The sequence below is a fragment of the Lytechinus pictus genome, chromosome 2, assembly GCF_037042905.1.
Source record: "Lytechinus pictus isolate F3 Inbred chromosome 2, Lp3.0, whole genome shotgun sequence".
NCBI classification, from domain to species: Eukaryota; Metazoa; Echinodermata; class Echinoidea; order Temnopleuroida; family Toxopneustidae; genus Lytechinus; species Lytechinus pictus.
This window is the reverse complement of record NC_087246.1, coordinates 11,144,947-11,160,073: the sequence shown is the minus strand read 5'-3', so window position 1 is coordinate 11,160,073 and position 15,127 is coordinate 11,144,947. Positions and strand designations below refer to the sequence as shown.

Below are 15,127 nucleotides of genomic sequence, written 5' to 3'. Positions count from 1 at the left end.
AGCTACATACAGTCGGTGTAACAATACAACTTCACCCTTCAAAGAAAAGGGAATACCGAAATACATAATGGTAAGTATGCATCCCTTTTTTGTTTGTTTATTATTCAACTGAGATTGTTTACATGTACTTTATAGCTTGATTGTTCAGCTCTGCTGAACAAAACTATCATAATATTGGAAAATCGGAAGTATTCAAATTCAAGAAGAATAATCTATGTCACTGTGTAGTCCATAACATTATGTGTTCTTTTGGTTTCGTGTGAATGTAAGACGACATGACTGTATAAACTCGGGTTTTATCGAAAACTCATGTTAATTAGAAAATCTTTGCATGAAATTTATAATTAATTCATATCTGTATTTCGATGAATATACACGTATGTTCTATTGTCATGTTCTGTATATTTCACACCTGATCATACCACATCGTAGATTTTAATATCAACCATATACTTTAATCACCATAGTACAACAGGTTACCTTTTCTCTAGATATCATTTTATGCAACTAATCTTCATGTTTTTGGTTGTTTCGTGTGTGTCTGCAGGACCATTCGATCATAGAGACCGCAGATTGCAGGCGACATGGCTACATCCTCACTGATAAAACACTGGGGTCAGGCACATTCGCAAAGGTCAAGCTGGCAAGGGTTATGGAGAGAAAGATATCGCAGACACCAAAATTAAGAGATGACTTAAGAACCAAAGGACATAATATGGTATTGGCAATGAATTAATGTAATTTAGATAGTGTAGCAAGGTGTAGTCTGCCAAAGGAATGACTAATATTTTATTTTGCAGCAATCGCAGAGCTTACTTTTATTCCTGTTTACATAAATAAATTAGGATTGGAAAGTAATCGTATCTCAATATGGGTAATGAATTATCTATAAGTTCGTCGGTTGAAATATATTGTGTTGGACTTTTTGTTTACATAGTACAAAGTAGTATTATCTTACCAAAATGGCAACATTGGACATTACGCGTTTGGGACCCCTTTTCACAAAAGTTTAGTATTTATATCGAAGCCCCTTAACCCCCATCTTTGTCTTCATTTCGTATATTATCTAGTCTGTTTTCTGATGATTTTGAATGGAAATTCGTATAATGAATGGAAATCTGTTGGCAATATGGGTAATGGATTCAAATAATTTGATTTTCATTACCGTTAACCTTGTTAAGCTTGCAAGTTTTTTAATAGGAAGCTACTAATGATTGTTCTGTTTTTCTCTTCTAGGTTGCAATAAAAATCATCTCTAAGAGGGATGCTCCGAGTGAGTACTTAAAGAAATTCATGCCAAGAGAGATAGATTCTATGAGAATACTGCACAAACATGCACACCTAGTAAGTCATCATTTGTATCTTTCATGGGTGTCGATTTGTGTTGTGAATCTAGATTATAATTGTTCAAGGGGGTGATATATTGTTAAGGATCGACACCAGTGGTATCTTTAAACTCATGCATGTCTCCATTTGGTTTTAAGATAAAATGCCCTGGAAGACAACTCCATCGATGGAAGGCTAGTTGATCTCCAAAGAGTTATCGTTTTAGTAAGGTGTCCTCTAGAGAATTCTCCTTTGAAAGGTGTCTGATCTAGTGGATTTTCGTCATGGTATGAGGGGATTTGTCCTTAAGGGGATTATGGTTGGTTTGTACAATCTAAACTCTAGAGGGTTCTATACTTGTCCCGTATTTGGAAACTTTAAAGGTTCCCTAAAAGGTTTTAAATTACAATACATCAAACAGTCACTTTGGAACCTTTTTAGGTTCTTTATAAAAACCATTTAAGGTTCTTGAGCACGTAAAAAACCCTTTTGGGAGCCCCTTTTCTCGAGGGACAAAAGGGTTCCTATTCGCACTTTTTTCTAAGAATGTACATGTATAATTATGTGAGAGAATATCAACATGACTATATATAGAGATCGTATTTTTATCACACTTGACCGAAATTATTTATCAAATTTCTACATTGTCAGATCCAACTTTACGAGTTTTTCCGAAGTGAACGAGGAGTTTATCTTGTTTTGGAATATGCTGCTAATGGTGATGTTCTGTCCTACATTAACGATAGCGTCATTGAGACAGGCATGGCGGTGAAGGAAGACAAGGCCAGACAACTTTTTCGTCAAATTGTGTCCGGGGTTACATTCTGTCACGATCGGAATGTGGTTCACAGGTATGAAGCATGGAGTGTGATTCAAAGTCCTTGTGTTATCGGGATTAGAGGGGTAATTCTCAAAACAATTTTTAACTGCGGTGAAGGGATGGAACGTTCGAAAAAAGGTCTTGTTCAGATTGCATACTCGTTTTAAGGATGAAATGTTATCTTTCTATGATGCAACGTCCTAAATGTAAATAAGAATGATAATCATGATAATTATATATATATATATATATATATTGTGATTATTTGTTGTTGTTGTTGTTTTTATTTGCTTATCAATTCAAATTTTATTTTATAATCAAACAATTAAAACAAAGACTATAGCAACGTTTAGTGTTCATATTTTTTGGTAAATATTGCTATCTTCATAAGATATGAAAATACTGGGTTATTTAAAATGTAGAGAAGCCATAAACAAATCCAATTACTGACTTTGTAACGCTTTGAACAATGTTTTAAGAATCAGGAACGACTATCTTCATAAGATATGAAAACAATGAATTGATTTGAAATGTATGTTGCAAACTCATAAGGTAGCAGGTAGCACAAATATTTTCACATACCATAAATGTTGATCTATTCATAAGAATTATGTAGGCCCCCACCACACTGGCGGATCCAAGGGGGCACAGCCAGCCCGTGCCCCCCCCCTTTTTTTTTGCTTGTCAAATTTGCATCGGGAAAATGTGCCTCCCTTTCGGAAAATCCTGGATCAGCCCCTGCCCCACCAGACCGAACATGAAGCGCGGCGCCATGGGGGAGCATTTCCAGAAAATTATTGTTCAAGCTATTTTTTTTCATTGTTTTTTAGGGATTTAAAATGCGAGAACGTTCTTTTAGATGAAAACTGGAACGTCAAAATATCAGGTAAATGAACGACAAATCAGAATTTTTTAATGATTTCGTAGCTTTTTAAAAATGGAAACTTCCTATTTGTCAGCTAAAGGGATCTTATACTATATGCAATGCAAAATACAAATTCGCCAATAACTAATCGGCACTCAAATGGATCGATTTGGTTTTGGGATGATCATGTAGTTTTTATTCACCGACTACATTGTTTGTAAAAGGGTTTCTTTAGTAAAATAAAATATTTGATCATAATATTGTCGTTATAATTTTTCTCCATGAATCATATTAATGTTTTAAAAATAAAATAGATCTACCGTTGGTCATTGGGTTAAATATACGACAATTTTTTAAGTTGACGTTCAAATTAACAGTCGATTTACAAAATGAATATGAGTGAGATGAAAAAAAAAATCTTATATACCTGATTATTCATAATGTTTACTGTCTATGTGTTGATAAGCAATTCCTGGAAAATATCGGAAGCTTCTCGGTAAAACTGATGAATCAATCAATCAACAGTGTGTGGACGGGATTTTGATACCCCCTGAAAATGTATGTAATCTTTGTTATCGCTGCTACCGATTGTGTCTTCTATCCCACCCCCCCCCCCCAAAAAAAAAATAAGAGTATAGTAAAGAAGTAATTTTCTCACGCTAATACTTCCCTCTCCTCTTATTTTCTCATCAGATTTTGGCTTTGCTTGTCGTTTTCCATCAAATCGTTGCAACATGTTATCGACTTTCTGTGGTTCTTATGCTTACGCTGCCCCGGAGATTCTAGCGGCTAAAAACTACGATGGGAAACTCGCTGATGTTTGGAGTCTGTAAGTGGAATCTTTATCTTCTTTTTATCAACGTACAAACTTAATGAAACACTCCAGGATTCAATCGAAGAAAATGTGTATTGTTTTCACAACACTAAGTATGGTTATGAACAATTGTATAACAAAAAAATAAAAATTTTCCTTTGAAATGATTGCCTAGAACTCGGGGATGAATTTTTTTGGTCAATTTGCTGATATTAAACGCAATGCTACCCATATCTTGAATCTTCATTTAGAAAGGTAACTTTGTAATCATTTTTTTTTTCCAACACATGCAGATGGTGCAGTAAAAATGATTAGCAAACAAATTTTCATAATCCATGATTTAGGCCTATCTGTCACCGTTATTTATACAATTTATACATAATATGAATGATATTTCTTTTCATCCCAAACTTAGTGGGATCATTCTATATGCCTTGGTGAACGGACGTCTTCCATTCAATGATCATAACCTCAACACACTCATGGATCAAACAAAAAAGAAAGTCAAATTTCAGCCTTGGGTTTCGAAAGGTAACACATGACTGTTACAATCTGAGTTAACAAGTATAATTATTATGTGCTTATTAACTTTGTGTGGCCTTCGAAGTACTCTATACCTAGTATATTTCAAATTCACCTATGCATCACCATTGGTTGTGTAGGCAAAATTGCTAATGTATATGTATTTTTCATTTTCATGCACTTTTTGCACAACATAGATCATAAGTATATGAAGTCCTCTGACCAACAACAATAGAAAACAATAATAAAAGAGAGAGGGGTTGGGGGAGAGATATATGATATCATATTTTGGCACACTCCCATACACCTTATTGTAATATTTCTCCTTAATTTTTGTCTGTGATCTTTAAGTTTAGGTCTATTTCTCTTTGACATTACTGTTCTAATGTCTAAATTTCTATATTCATCCCTCCAATTTCTTTTAATCTCTATCCCTCCTTCTCTCTATCTCAATCTCTCTTGTATCACGTTCATCCAGACTGTATCCATCTTATTAGGAGATTGTTACGCCAGAGACCACTCCTCCGAATGCGCACAAGTGAAATAGTTCACCATCCATGGGTTCGCCAAGAGCCTATATCTAATAGTTGGCATGACGGGGCGGCCGCGATGTACCAAAATGACCCCTCCTTTAATAAAGAACGAGTAAGTAAAATTAGCTATTTCCTCTTATGGTACTGATCGGATCTAAAGTAGGCCTCATCATAGCATAACCATACTCATGTGAATTATATTAATTCATCACTATCTTTCAAACTGATAACCATTATCATGATTATTATATATATATATATTTACTGCATTTTGACCCCAATAACATAAGGCATGAATCGAAATCATTGTCGTATCATCATGTGAAATGTCACCATGGTTAATTTGGATTATGATAACTGCAAATTATCCAGTAAATGTTTGAACTTTTCATGGGGAAATTACACAGTCGGGTAATCCTCTTCATCCCAGACAAACTTAGTGCATTATTTACAGCATTTTGACCCCAGGCAATATCTGGTCAATTGGTTTACTGAAAACTTCGAAGATAAATGTCCAATTCTTAATTATAGTACACATACCCACAATTATTTCAAGGAGTGCATGTGGGAGACCTTTAATTTCCATATAATTTACTTTGACAAGCCCCGCCCCCCCAGAAAAAACCCCACACACACACATATAAATATCCCACTCATTCTTACACATATGACAAGAAAAAAAATACACGTAAGCGCCAACCTCTAATTTCTTTCCAGTCTTTTATTCGATTTATGACGATGACGGAAAGCATGCATCAGCGACAGCGACAGGACCGTCGATCAACCATCCAAGACGCTCAGCAACAATCTATGAACACCTTAGCGATACCGAAGACGATTGAACCAACGAAAACGCCAACCATGACTTTGTCGATGGCGCCTCGGAAAGACCTTGTCCGAGGTAGATCGTCACCATCCAAGACACCGGTTCTTCTTGCTGATGGTCGGATTGTGAAAAGAGAGCTGAAGGGAACAAAGGGTAAAAGGGAATATCTTTTTATCGCTTTAAGATCTTGTTTGGGCTTTGATGAGGAAATTTCAGTGTATTTGAATGTAACAAAATACTGAGGCGATTTCGTATCGATTCAAGATTATCTTATACCATGGGTGGATCGAGGTTCAACACTATTTCCATTGGGGTAGGGGTAAGATATTGAACTAGGGCATAAGCTGTTTTGAGCAGGGGAGGTGCACACCCTGGGGAGGTGGAACTAAAGTTTGGAAAATCAACTGTTGAAAGCAGAAGAAGGGGTACAAATTTCGTTTTGCTTGCCAGTGTCAAAATTCCTCTGCCTCGGCGGGAGGATGTATGTGCACAAATTGCACCTCCCTACGCCATTGATAGAGCTGCAAAAAGAACACCATTAGAAATCCATTATTATGGATTGAAACAAGAATGCAATTTTTAATAGGAGTATTATGGGTACAGTCGTACAAAATAGACGCCTTATAAGAAATAGGCCTACTTAACAATGATTTTTTAACAGCAAAAATCATTTTAAACCGTTCACAAACGATTTCAATTGAAATGATGACCAAATCTTACCATCATTTTTCTCATTAGTGGACGAAAAGACGAGAACGGAGGAAGCTGAACGCTATGAGTACGGCCCAGAACATAACAAATATTATGGCAACAAGTTGGCTAACCTCAAGAGGAAATTAGCAGCGGCAAAGTCACCCTCGACTTCGCCCAACTACGCCAGCAACATGCGAAGCCGTATGAGGAATCTATATCGTCGCATTCTGGCTTCGAACCCACACGGTGAGCAGCTCTTCGACATGGAGAATGAGTCCGGGAGATATTTGGTGTCGAAGAAGTACGAACCTCACGACCGGGTTGACGATGTCGATGAAAAATACAACGATCAAGCAGCACGAGCTATAACGGGAAAACACCGAGACAAAGGGATATATATTCCGACTGAGGTAAAGATTGAAAAGATTTTTAAACAAAAATCAAATGAATTAATCAATTTTGTTCAAATAATCTTACGGGAAATCAAACAGAAATCTGCATGAATATTTAATATTGAACCTAATTATGTGCTATGACAACGGCTGAAGACATGGAACCCAGGGCCCGGTATGACATACAGTATTTAAAATCATAAACTTTACTCCATATCAAGGATTCAAAAATTTATGTTTTCGAGAAATATTCTCTAAAAGCTATTTTATTCATTAGTATTTTCAAATGACTTGTGCCGGTGGTAACATCTGTATCAGAACTAAAAATTTTCATTCTCCCATTGTTTTGTTTTAATCCTTTTTAAAGGCAAGTGTTGAAACCTTGAATGAGACAGCCTTTGATAGTATTATACCTGAGGATATCAACATCACCCCTCCACTTCCAGGAGAAGATACGGCCATACCAATCGCCACAGTTGCAGTCGCCAACAGACTCCAAACCAGCGGAAGTTGTCGTCAGTCTTCGGTGATACCGTCGACAACAGCCAAACGACTTCCGACGCCAGTTATCTCAAATGAACTGCAAGACGACAAGGACTTAAGTTTGTGCTCATCGAGCCCGCCTTGCAATGAAGGCGATAAGCCGAATGCGACGACGAAAACAATACCAAATAATGAGAAAATGTTGTCGAAAAGGAACATGGTGCCGAAATCGAAGCTAAAGAAGTCACGGCCAGCACGTTGCACCTTTGATGATCAAAGAAGCACTGGAAAACAGACCGTAATAGCAGCCATGAAAACAAGCGATTTATATTCGCATGTGCAGAATCTCCCTATGTTGAAGAAAGTGGCTGTTTAAACTAATGATAGTTTATCGTCTTAAACAAGAGCAACGTCAGTATTGGAAATATTTCAAGGCCCAATCAAGCCCCGGTTCCTACATTATTTTGGGACAAGATAATGCGTTATATAAAGCTCATTGAGAGTCGCATATGAAATGCATAAAATGTTGATGGGAATAACACCATGAACATGATGAAGAAAGTAAATGGTCCTAGAGGTAAAATGACTTGCCGTCAATGATGGTAAAACATGTACGGCAGTGAATTTAAAGGAAATGGATGTTGATAAGAGCTCATTCTAAATATTTTGGAAACATGTTCTTTAGATCACTACTATAAATACATATATAAAAAAATCAAATGAGAGAGGCGATGATGAGAAGGGTTTGTTTCCTTTAATTTTAGTTTGATTTTGGTAGCAGCCACTTTCTTACTGAACACACCCCTGTTGTTGGGTTGATTGTTGACGGATATAGGAAACACGCCATCTTGCGTCGAATTTAATGAGTTCGACTTACCGTACGTAGCTTCATCCAGTGAGGCTCTGACCCGGGGCTCTGATCTGTACACACTCTAATATGTTCAGATCAGTGGGCTCATCATTCTGTAGTGAAAATGAATTCGATGCTATATTATCCAAAGATATTAAACTAGAAAATTGTTCGATTTATTAGATTTACATAATTTTATCAACATTCGACAGTTAGGTAATGTAGGAATATTGCTAGTCATAGATTTTATATTTCAAGGAAATATAGTTGGGAACAAGCCATGAAACAAAGGATAACAATACCCCCACTTGCCATAACGTAAACTGACAAATAACTTCAAACGCATCAAGGTACCAGTACATATCAATAGAGAGTCTAATAAATCACTCAATATTACTGGTCATTTGCTTTTTTTTCTTGTCACTGATATAAAGATTAAGAAAATACAATAAAGGGAAATGAAATGAAAGAAGAAAAGACACCCACACATCACATGCTTTCTTACCTCTCCCCGTAGCCACTATAGCGTATGGGGGGGGGGGGGGGGGCAGACTGCCCCCCTGACGAGTCACAACTCATGCAGGGGACGTATCCCTGCCCCCCTGACGAGTCACAACTGGTATTAAATTCGTTTGTTTTGGGGTTGAAGACCTTTTTTTTTTTTTTTTTTTTTTGCTTGTCAAATTTTTTCGCCGACGAAATATCCTCCATGGGGCCCTGGGAACGATTTTTTTGACAGGGGGTGCTGATGTAAATTCAACAAGCCAAAAAAAAAAGGTTTCACCACAAAAAACAAAGTCATAACTAGATAAAAGTGGTTTCACTACAAAATGTATTTCATTTTGATTACATTTCTCCATTTTGTCACACCATAATTCCGGGGTGTTGCGGCCACCCATGGAGAATATTACATGCAGCACCCCCCGGAAAATGTTGGGTGCTTCAGCAACCCCTCTTTCCGGGACCATGCAATGGAACAGCATTACCCTTTTCTTCTCCTATCTTTAATACATTTTTATTACAGATAAGAGAGGGGAAAAGGGGGTTAGAATCTGCCGGTCAAAATCGTCACATTTTTCAAAGTAATGATAGCATATTATACAATTAAGTGCTATCCCTTTTCTTCAACATGATTTCTTATACTAAAATTTATCTCACTTTTTGGCTATTATAAGTGTATTTCTTCTATTTAGAAATATTTTTTTTACAAACAAAATTACATGATTCAATAAATACATGTACCTCTTCCCTACACCCCATTCAGCTCATGGCGCAGTAGAGAAAAAAAATGAGCATCTTTTTTATGACTGATACCGGCGTACTACTCCATTTTATTATCATTATTATTACGAAACTCTTCCCAATTCAATTCAAGTTAGTGCATCACTTGTCTTTATCCCTCAGCGAACAATGTTCACATGTCATTAATTACGATATTATGTTTCTCTCTCGAAGGAGCAAAACACTGAAAATCAGGCCAAAACAATACAAATCCCATTCTCGTTAATAATCTCAAAGTAGGCCTACATTTTCTTTGTCCGAGAAAAAAATGTTATTGTAATGACTGTTTAATAGTATTAAAACCAATTGAGAATATAGTTCTATTTATTTTGAAACGATGTACATTTTTTTTTCAAATATCATGATTAAGTTTCTTCCCCGGTTTCTTCCTTATTTCTTTTTGTTTCTTCTTCTGTTAAATGCAAAATGCCTTTTCTAATAAGGCGGAGTTAAAAAAAATGTTTGTGCAACCTGCAAGATATTTACCATCTTTAATATTTAGCTTGCATTTCCAATTTTATTTCAACAAACCGCCTCGGGACGTCGACGGGACCGCCTCATTTCTTGCGCTCATCTGCGCTGCATCATCGTGTGTTTATGGTTTATCCACTGTTTTGATGCATGCATGACGTCATATCTCATGCACTTTATTCTACTGCTGTCTGACCATCTCAGTTATCCGATCGACGGGTAGAACCTGGAATTTGGAACAAATTTTGACATGGAAAAGTAAGTTATTTTTTTTTAGCTTTTCATAACAAATGATTTGTAGTATTTCCTGTTACCCTGCCAATGCTGAAATTGAAATCATGTATGTTTTACCCGCGGCATTTGACATAGTTTAAGGGAAAAAAATTGAGTTGTATTTTAAATGCAGTCCCATATGTGACTTTTCTTGTAAGGTCAGATACTCGGATGGCCAGATCCAGACTGAGTGAGAGTGAGAAACAAGTTTTGATGTTTGTTTAAAAGGTTAACAAGTTAAATAACCCCAAAACATATAGGTTTTAGTGTATACAATTATTGTTTACATCATAATTCATATACATGTTTACAGTTCACGATATTCTTTTGTTATTTTCTTCTTTTGCTACTTTATTGTCTTTATAATATTTTTTCATTTTTTTATTTTCATTTTATTTCTTGTTTTTTTCTTTTCTTTTCTCTATTTTTTTTCTAGATCTATAATCTAGATTTACTTTTTCTTTTCCTTTTCCCCCCTTTCTTTCCTTTTTCTTTTTTCTTGTTCTTTGTCCTCTTGTTTTGTATTTTTTTTGTTCTGCATTTTGTTTTGATATCGAGAACATTTTTTCTGAAACTTTGTTGAAATATGCTTCAGCAAAGAAAACAGAAGTGAACTGGATTTGGGGCCTGAGTGAAAGATTAAAGAATGAAAATTGTGCAGGAAAGAAAAAAAAATGCATTGTTTAATAGTATACTATACTTTTATAGGCCTACATAGAATAAGGTCAATTTCATTAAATTCGCTTCCACAATCCCAAGATGCAAGTGCTACAATGTAGCCTTTTGCCAAGGTCTTCTGCTGTATTATAATCTGTAGTGAAATTTCAGGTTGGATAATGATATGATTGAGGCCGTATATTAGTGAAATGTAAGAAAAGGTAGCCCACAAACTTTTTTCACTTGTAACAAAGTTAGTTGCAGCAGTTATAGGCTACATAAGTTGTCAATCCATTTTTTTATCTTAAGTTAGACTGTTTAATGTTCGGTTTCCAAATTTAAATGGCAACATGAATCATGATTAAAAACATTATTACAAAACGAGGACTCTTAGAAAAAAAAAGTGTGTTCAATGTCTGTCATTCCCGGTCATAAAAGTATTTGTCTTTCCAATCATGATTCAAAGGAAAATTTAAACATCGAAAAAGATGCATACTTATAAACAAGATCAGCTCAGATTTTACGACCTTCAGCATCGCGAATGCGACATCAATTTTTGAAATGTCTTTGAAGGTCAAGTCCACCTTCAAAAAATGTTGATTTGAATAAATAGAGATAAATCAAACAAGCACAACATGAAAATATCATTAAAATCGGATGTAAAATAAGGAAGTTATGATACCGGTATTTTAAAGTTTTGCTTATTTTTCACAAAACAGTTATATATGCACACTCATTAATATGCGATGAGACAGTCAATGATGCCCCTCACTCACTCACTCACTCATTTTTATTTTTTTTTTGGAATTATACAATATTTCATTTTTTACCGATGTGACAAATTGCCAACTTGACTGAACCATAAAATGTTTAAACAATGGTATTTTTACAAATTCAGGAAGGAACAAAACTTTTTTTCACAGGACAAAGAGGAGAAAATTAGTATGTTATAATACAAAAGAAATATTAAGTCAGTGACATAATCGGTCACCTCATTTGCATACCAACCAAGATGTGCATATAATTGTTGAAATTAAGCGAAACTTCAAAATATCATAACTTTCTTTTCTTATTTTACATCCGATTTTGATGGCATTTTCAGTGTTATGCTTGTTGGATATTTTGTCTTTTTATTTGAATCAACTTTTTGTTAGGGTGGACTTGTCCTTTAATGGGGAACCCACAGAGCTGCCAACCAGTACGTTTTGGGCGTATTTACTACGTTCTTGCAACCAAAATACGACATTACGTTATTTCTTTAAATATTGCGATTTTTTATTTTTTTTTACAAAATCGTAATTTATTGAGAAAAATCATCTCTATATGTCTCTATTTCATAAAACTTACACAAATATGGTTATTGGATCAATGTAATTTCAGGTAACTTGTTTTGTTTGTCAATCATTTTGTTAAAACCAGTTTAAATGTTTTTTTTTTTCCATCTGCAAGAGCAGTGTGCATTTTAGATTGCATGCAGCTTGAGCGCCATGCATTTTATTATGAAATACATTTTTTTGGGGAAAATACATTTTTTAAAATCACAGAATACAATTTTTCATTCCCAGAGGTTGGCAGGTTTGAACCCAGCCTTGGTCATAAATGTTGTGTTGGAAAGGAGAAAAATAGATTAAACAGAATGGTGAAAATTTGAAAGAAATCAGACAAGCGATAAGAAAGTTATGGCTGCTTTGAATTTGAGATCTGTAAGACTATAGGTGGTTTCAAACCTCCTCGATCATAAGAATCCCCGTTAAATCACGAGAACTTTTTTAGGCTAAAAAATACCCATTAATTATTCCTGCATTCACACTGCCCCGAAACATAACCTTTGGGATATTATTCCTGAAGTTAGGAGCATGCGCAGTATGGTCTGATAAGCAGGCAAGGCGCGAGATTCAAAATCACTAGCTAAGCAGCCACCCACGGCGCCCGCGCCCAACTACACGCTGGGCTAAAAGTTGCCTAAATGCTTTCACATTGCCAAAATACCTGCGACCTTGGAAAAATCTCCGCGAAATTTCTCGTAATTTTGCCAAGTACCTACTATTTAGTGGGGATTTTCTGTTGGGGATATTACGCGTATTTGCTTTCACATTGCCAATATTACCTGGTATTTTCTGATCGGGTAAATTTCCCGATCAGAAAATACCTGGAACTGACAAACTTCGAGGCGGTCTGAAACCACCTAATGTAGATTTCAAATTAGAAACTGGTTAAAACGGGCAAGGACAACTTTCCCATAGGCCATGTACTTAATTATCAGGGATTTGTGGTTCTCTCCTAAGTACCCATTCCCCTGAGGCAGAAATCTAAATTATAACCCAGGTAGTGTATTGTTTTATGTCCTCATGAAATAAAAATACAATTTGAAGTATAACTTAAAAAAAGAAGACATTCTAGCAATTTTATGTATTAGAGTACATGGAAGAGTAGCCCTTGCCTTACATTTGCTGCCACATATGCGGCCAATTTGAAGTCTCCATGGGTATAGTGATTACCAATTTTTACACCTTTTAAATATTCATAACTTTCTTATTGTTTGTTTGATGTTGTTCAAACTTTCACCTATCAACTTGTCTGATTTTTCTTTTTCCTCTAAAAACAAGTTTTTATTTGGGTTGGATTCCCCTTTAAATTTGGTCTCGCAATGGAAGACTACACAAGCAGGTACCGGAATTGATCTTTCTTGTGATCGGTCAAATTGCGCACTTAAGATGTGCTAACGAAAGCGGAAATTTTATGATGATCGACAAATATATCTATAAATATTCGACACTGAACAGTGTACCGTTGATCGTGCTTGAGTTTTGTGTTTTGTAATTGAGTTTTCAATCATGAATCAAGTTGTTGTTTAAATTTGAAAATCAACATTGGACACACCCTTTATAGTGGAAAAGATTTTACATCTGTTTGTAATCAAATACATATGTACTCAAAATATGCAATGATATTTGCAGCTCTAGCAGCATGTTGTGATGTGTCCCTCAGTTTGGTGTTTTGTTTCTTTCATTAAACAATTATATAGGCATTTGTAATTGAAATATGAAACATTTGAAAGAGAAAGTCAGCTTGCTGTATATGTATAACATCAATAGATCACTCAAAGTTATTTTCTCACAAACTGAGCCTCAAGATAAACTTGGTCATCCAATTTCTACTTAATATTGTTCAAGCTTTTGTTTTGGGCTCAACTTCCCTTTTACATGTTTTGGGTATAATCTAGGCTTAAGCTTCTTAGTCAACTAATGTTGTTGCTCAATGGCCTATATATCGATTGCACAGTGTATAATTAATCACTTCCTTTATGAGAATGGTGCAGGATAAGATGAGTAACTCCCCCTGGTAGGTACAGAGTTTTTGGTATACATGTATGGACACCATACATGTATGCAACTTCACTGACTGATTTTTTTTATTTATTTGATTCCTTGTTTATTCATTCATTTTTCTTTATTATTTAGTTTTTATTGATTCATTTACATGTATTACTTTTAAAGGACAAGTCCACCCCGACAAAAAGTTGATTTGAATAAAAAAAGAAAAATCCATCAAGCAAAACACTGAAAACTTCATCAAAATCGGATGTAAAATAAGAAAGTTATGACATTTTAAAGTTTTGCTTAATTTCACAAAACAGTTACCGTATATAATTATGCACATTCTGGTTGGTATTCAAATGATGAGACTGATGACGTCATCCACTCACTATTTTTGTATTCTAAAAAAATACATGAAATATGAAATATTCGAATATTCTCCTCATTGTCAAGTGAAACAACGATTGATTCCTCCATGAACATGTGGAACTATCATTGCCTAAAACTATATGATTCAGTCAAGTTGGTCCCTAATTGTCAAATCTGTAAAAAATGAAAAAATTCAAACAATAAAAAACAAAAGAAATACATGTTGTGAGTGACGGACATCATTGACCGTCTCATTTGCATGTCACTGAATTGCGCATATCACTGTTTTGTGAAAAATAAGTGAATTTTTAAAATGTCATGTAACTTTCTTATTTTACATCAGATTTTGATGAAATTTTCAGCGTTATGCTAGTTTGATTTTTCTCTATTTATTGAAATCAACATTTTGCTGGGGTGGACTTGACCTTTATACTGTATTCATTAGGTGATGGATATTTCTTATTTATTCATTGTTCTATCCTTTTTTATATTTTTTCACTAATTCTTTCTCTAGTTATATACGGTATATTAATTTCAATTTACATGTCAATTTATGTATCTCGTAATACCACTCTTTCATGTTGTACAAAATATGAAGTTGATGTAAAATCTTCTGTTAATAATTAAAATAATGG

The 15,127-nt window shown here is 35.1% G+C and overlaps 2 protein-coding genes across 2 annotated transcripts in view; both read left to right on the top strand.

Annotated features, from left to right (window-relative positions):
* Nucleotides 1-275: 275 nt before the first annotated feature.
* On the top strand, nucleotides 276-5,028 carry LOC129253559 (testis-specific serine/threonine-protein kinase 5-like). Its single transcript, XM_054891991.2, has 8 exons — nucleotides 276-281; nucleotides 548-718; nucleotides 1,237-1,344; nucleotides 1,978-2,177; nucleotides 2,977-3,032; nucleotides 3,705-3,840; nucleotides 4,241-4,356; nucleotides 4,826-5,028. The coding sequence occupies exons 1-8, from the start codon at nucleotides 276-278 to the stop codon at nucleotides 5,026-5,028; spliced, it is 996 nt and encodes a 331-aa protein (XP_054747966.2).
* Nucleotides 5,029-9,850: 4,822 nt separating this feature from the next.
* LOC129254837 (extracellular tyrosine-protein kinase PKDCC-like) overlaps nucleotides 9,851-15,127 on the top strand; it is a 59,429-nt gene continuing 54,152 nt past the window's right edge. The window contains exon 1 of the mRNA XM_064109307.1: nucleotides 9,851-10,134. The gene's annotated coding sequence lies outside the window, so the exon portion shown is untranslated. The remainder of the gene's footprint in view (nucleotides 10,135-15,127) is intronic.

Coding starts and splice junctions, on each gene's coding strand:
- LOC129253559 (XM_054891991.2), top strand. Junction 3,841..4,240: donor CTCGCTGATGTTTGGAGTCT/GTAAGTGGAATC, acceptor TCCCAAACTTAG/TGGGATCATTCTATATGCCT. Junction 4,357..4,825: donor TCAGCCTTGGGTTTCGAAAG/GTAACACATGAC, acceptor ACGTTCATCCAG/ACTGTATCCATCTTATTAGG.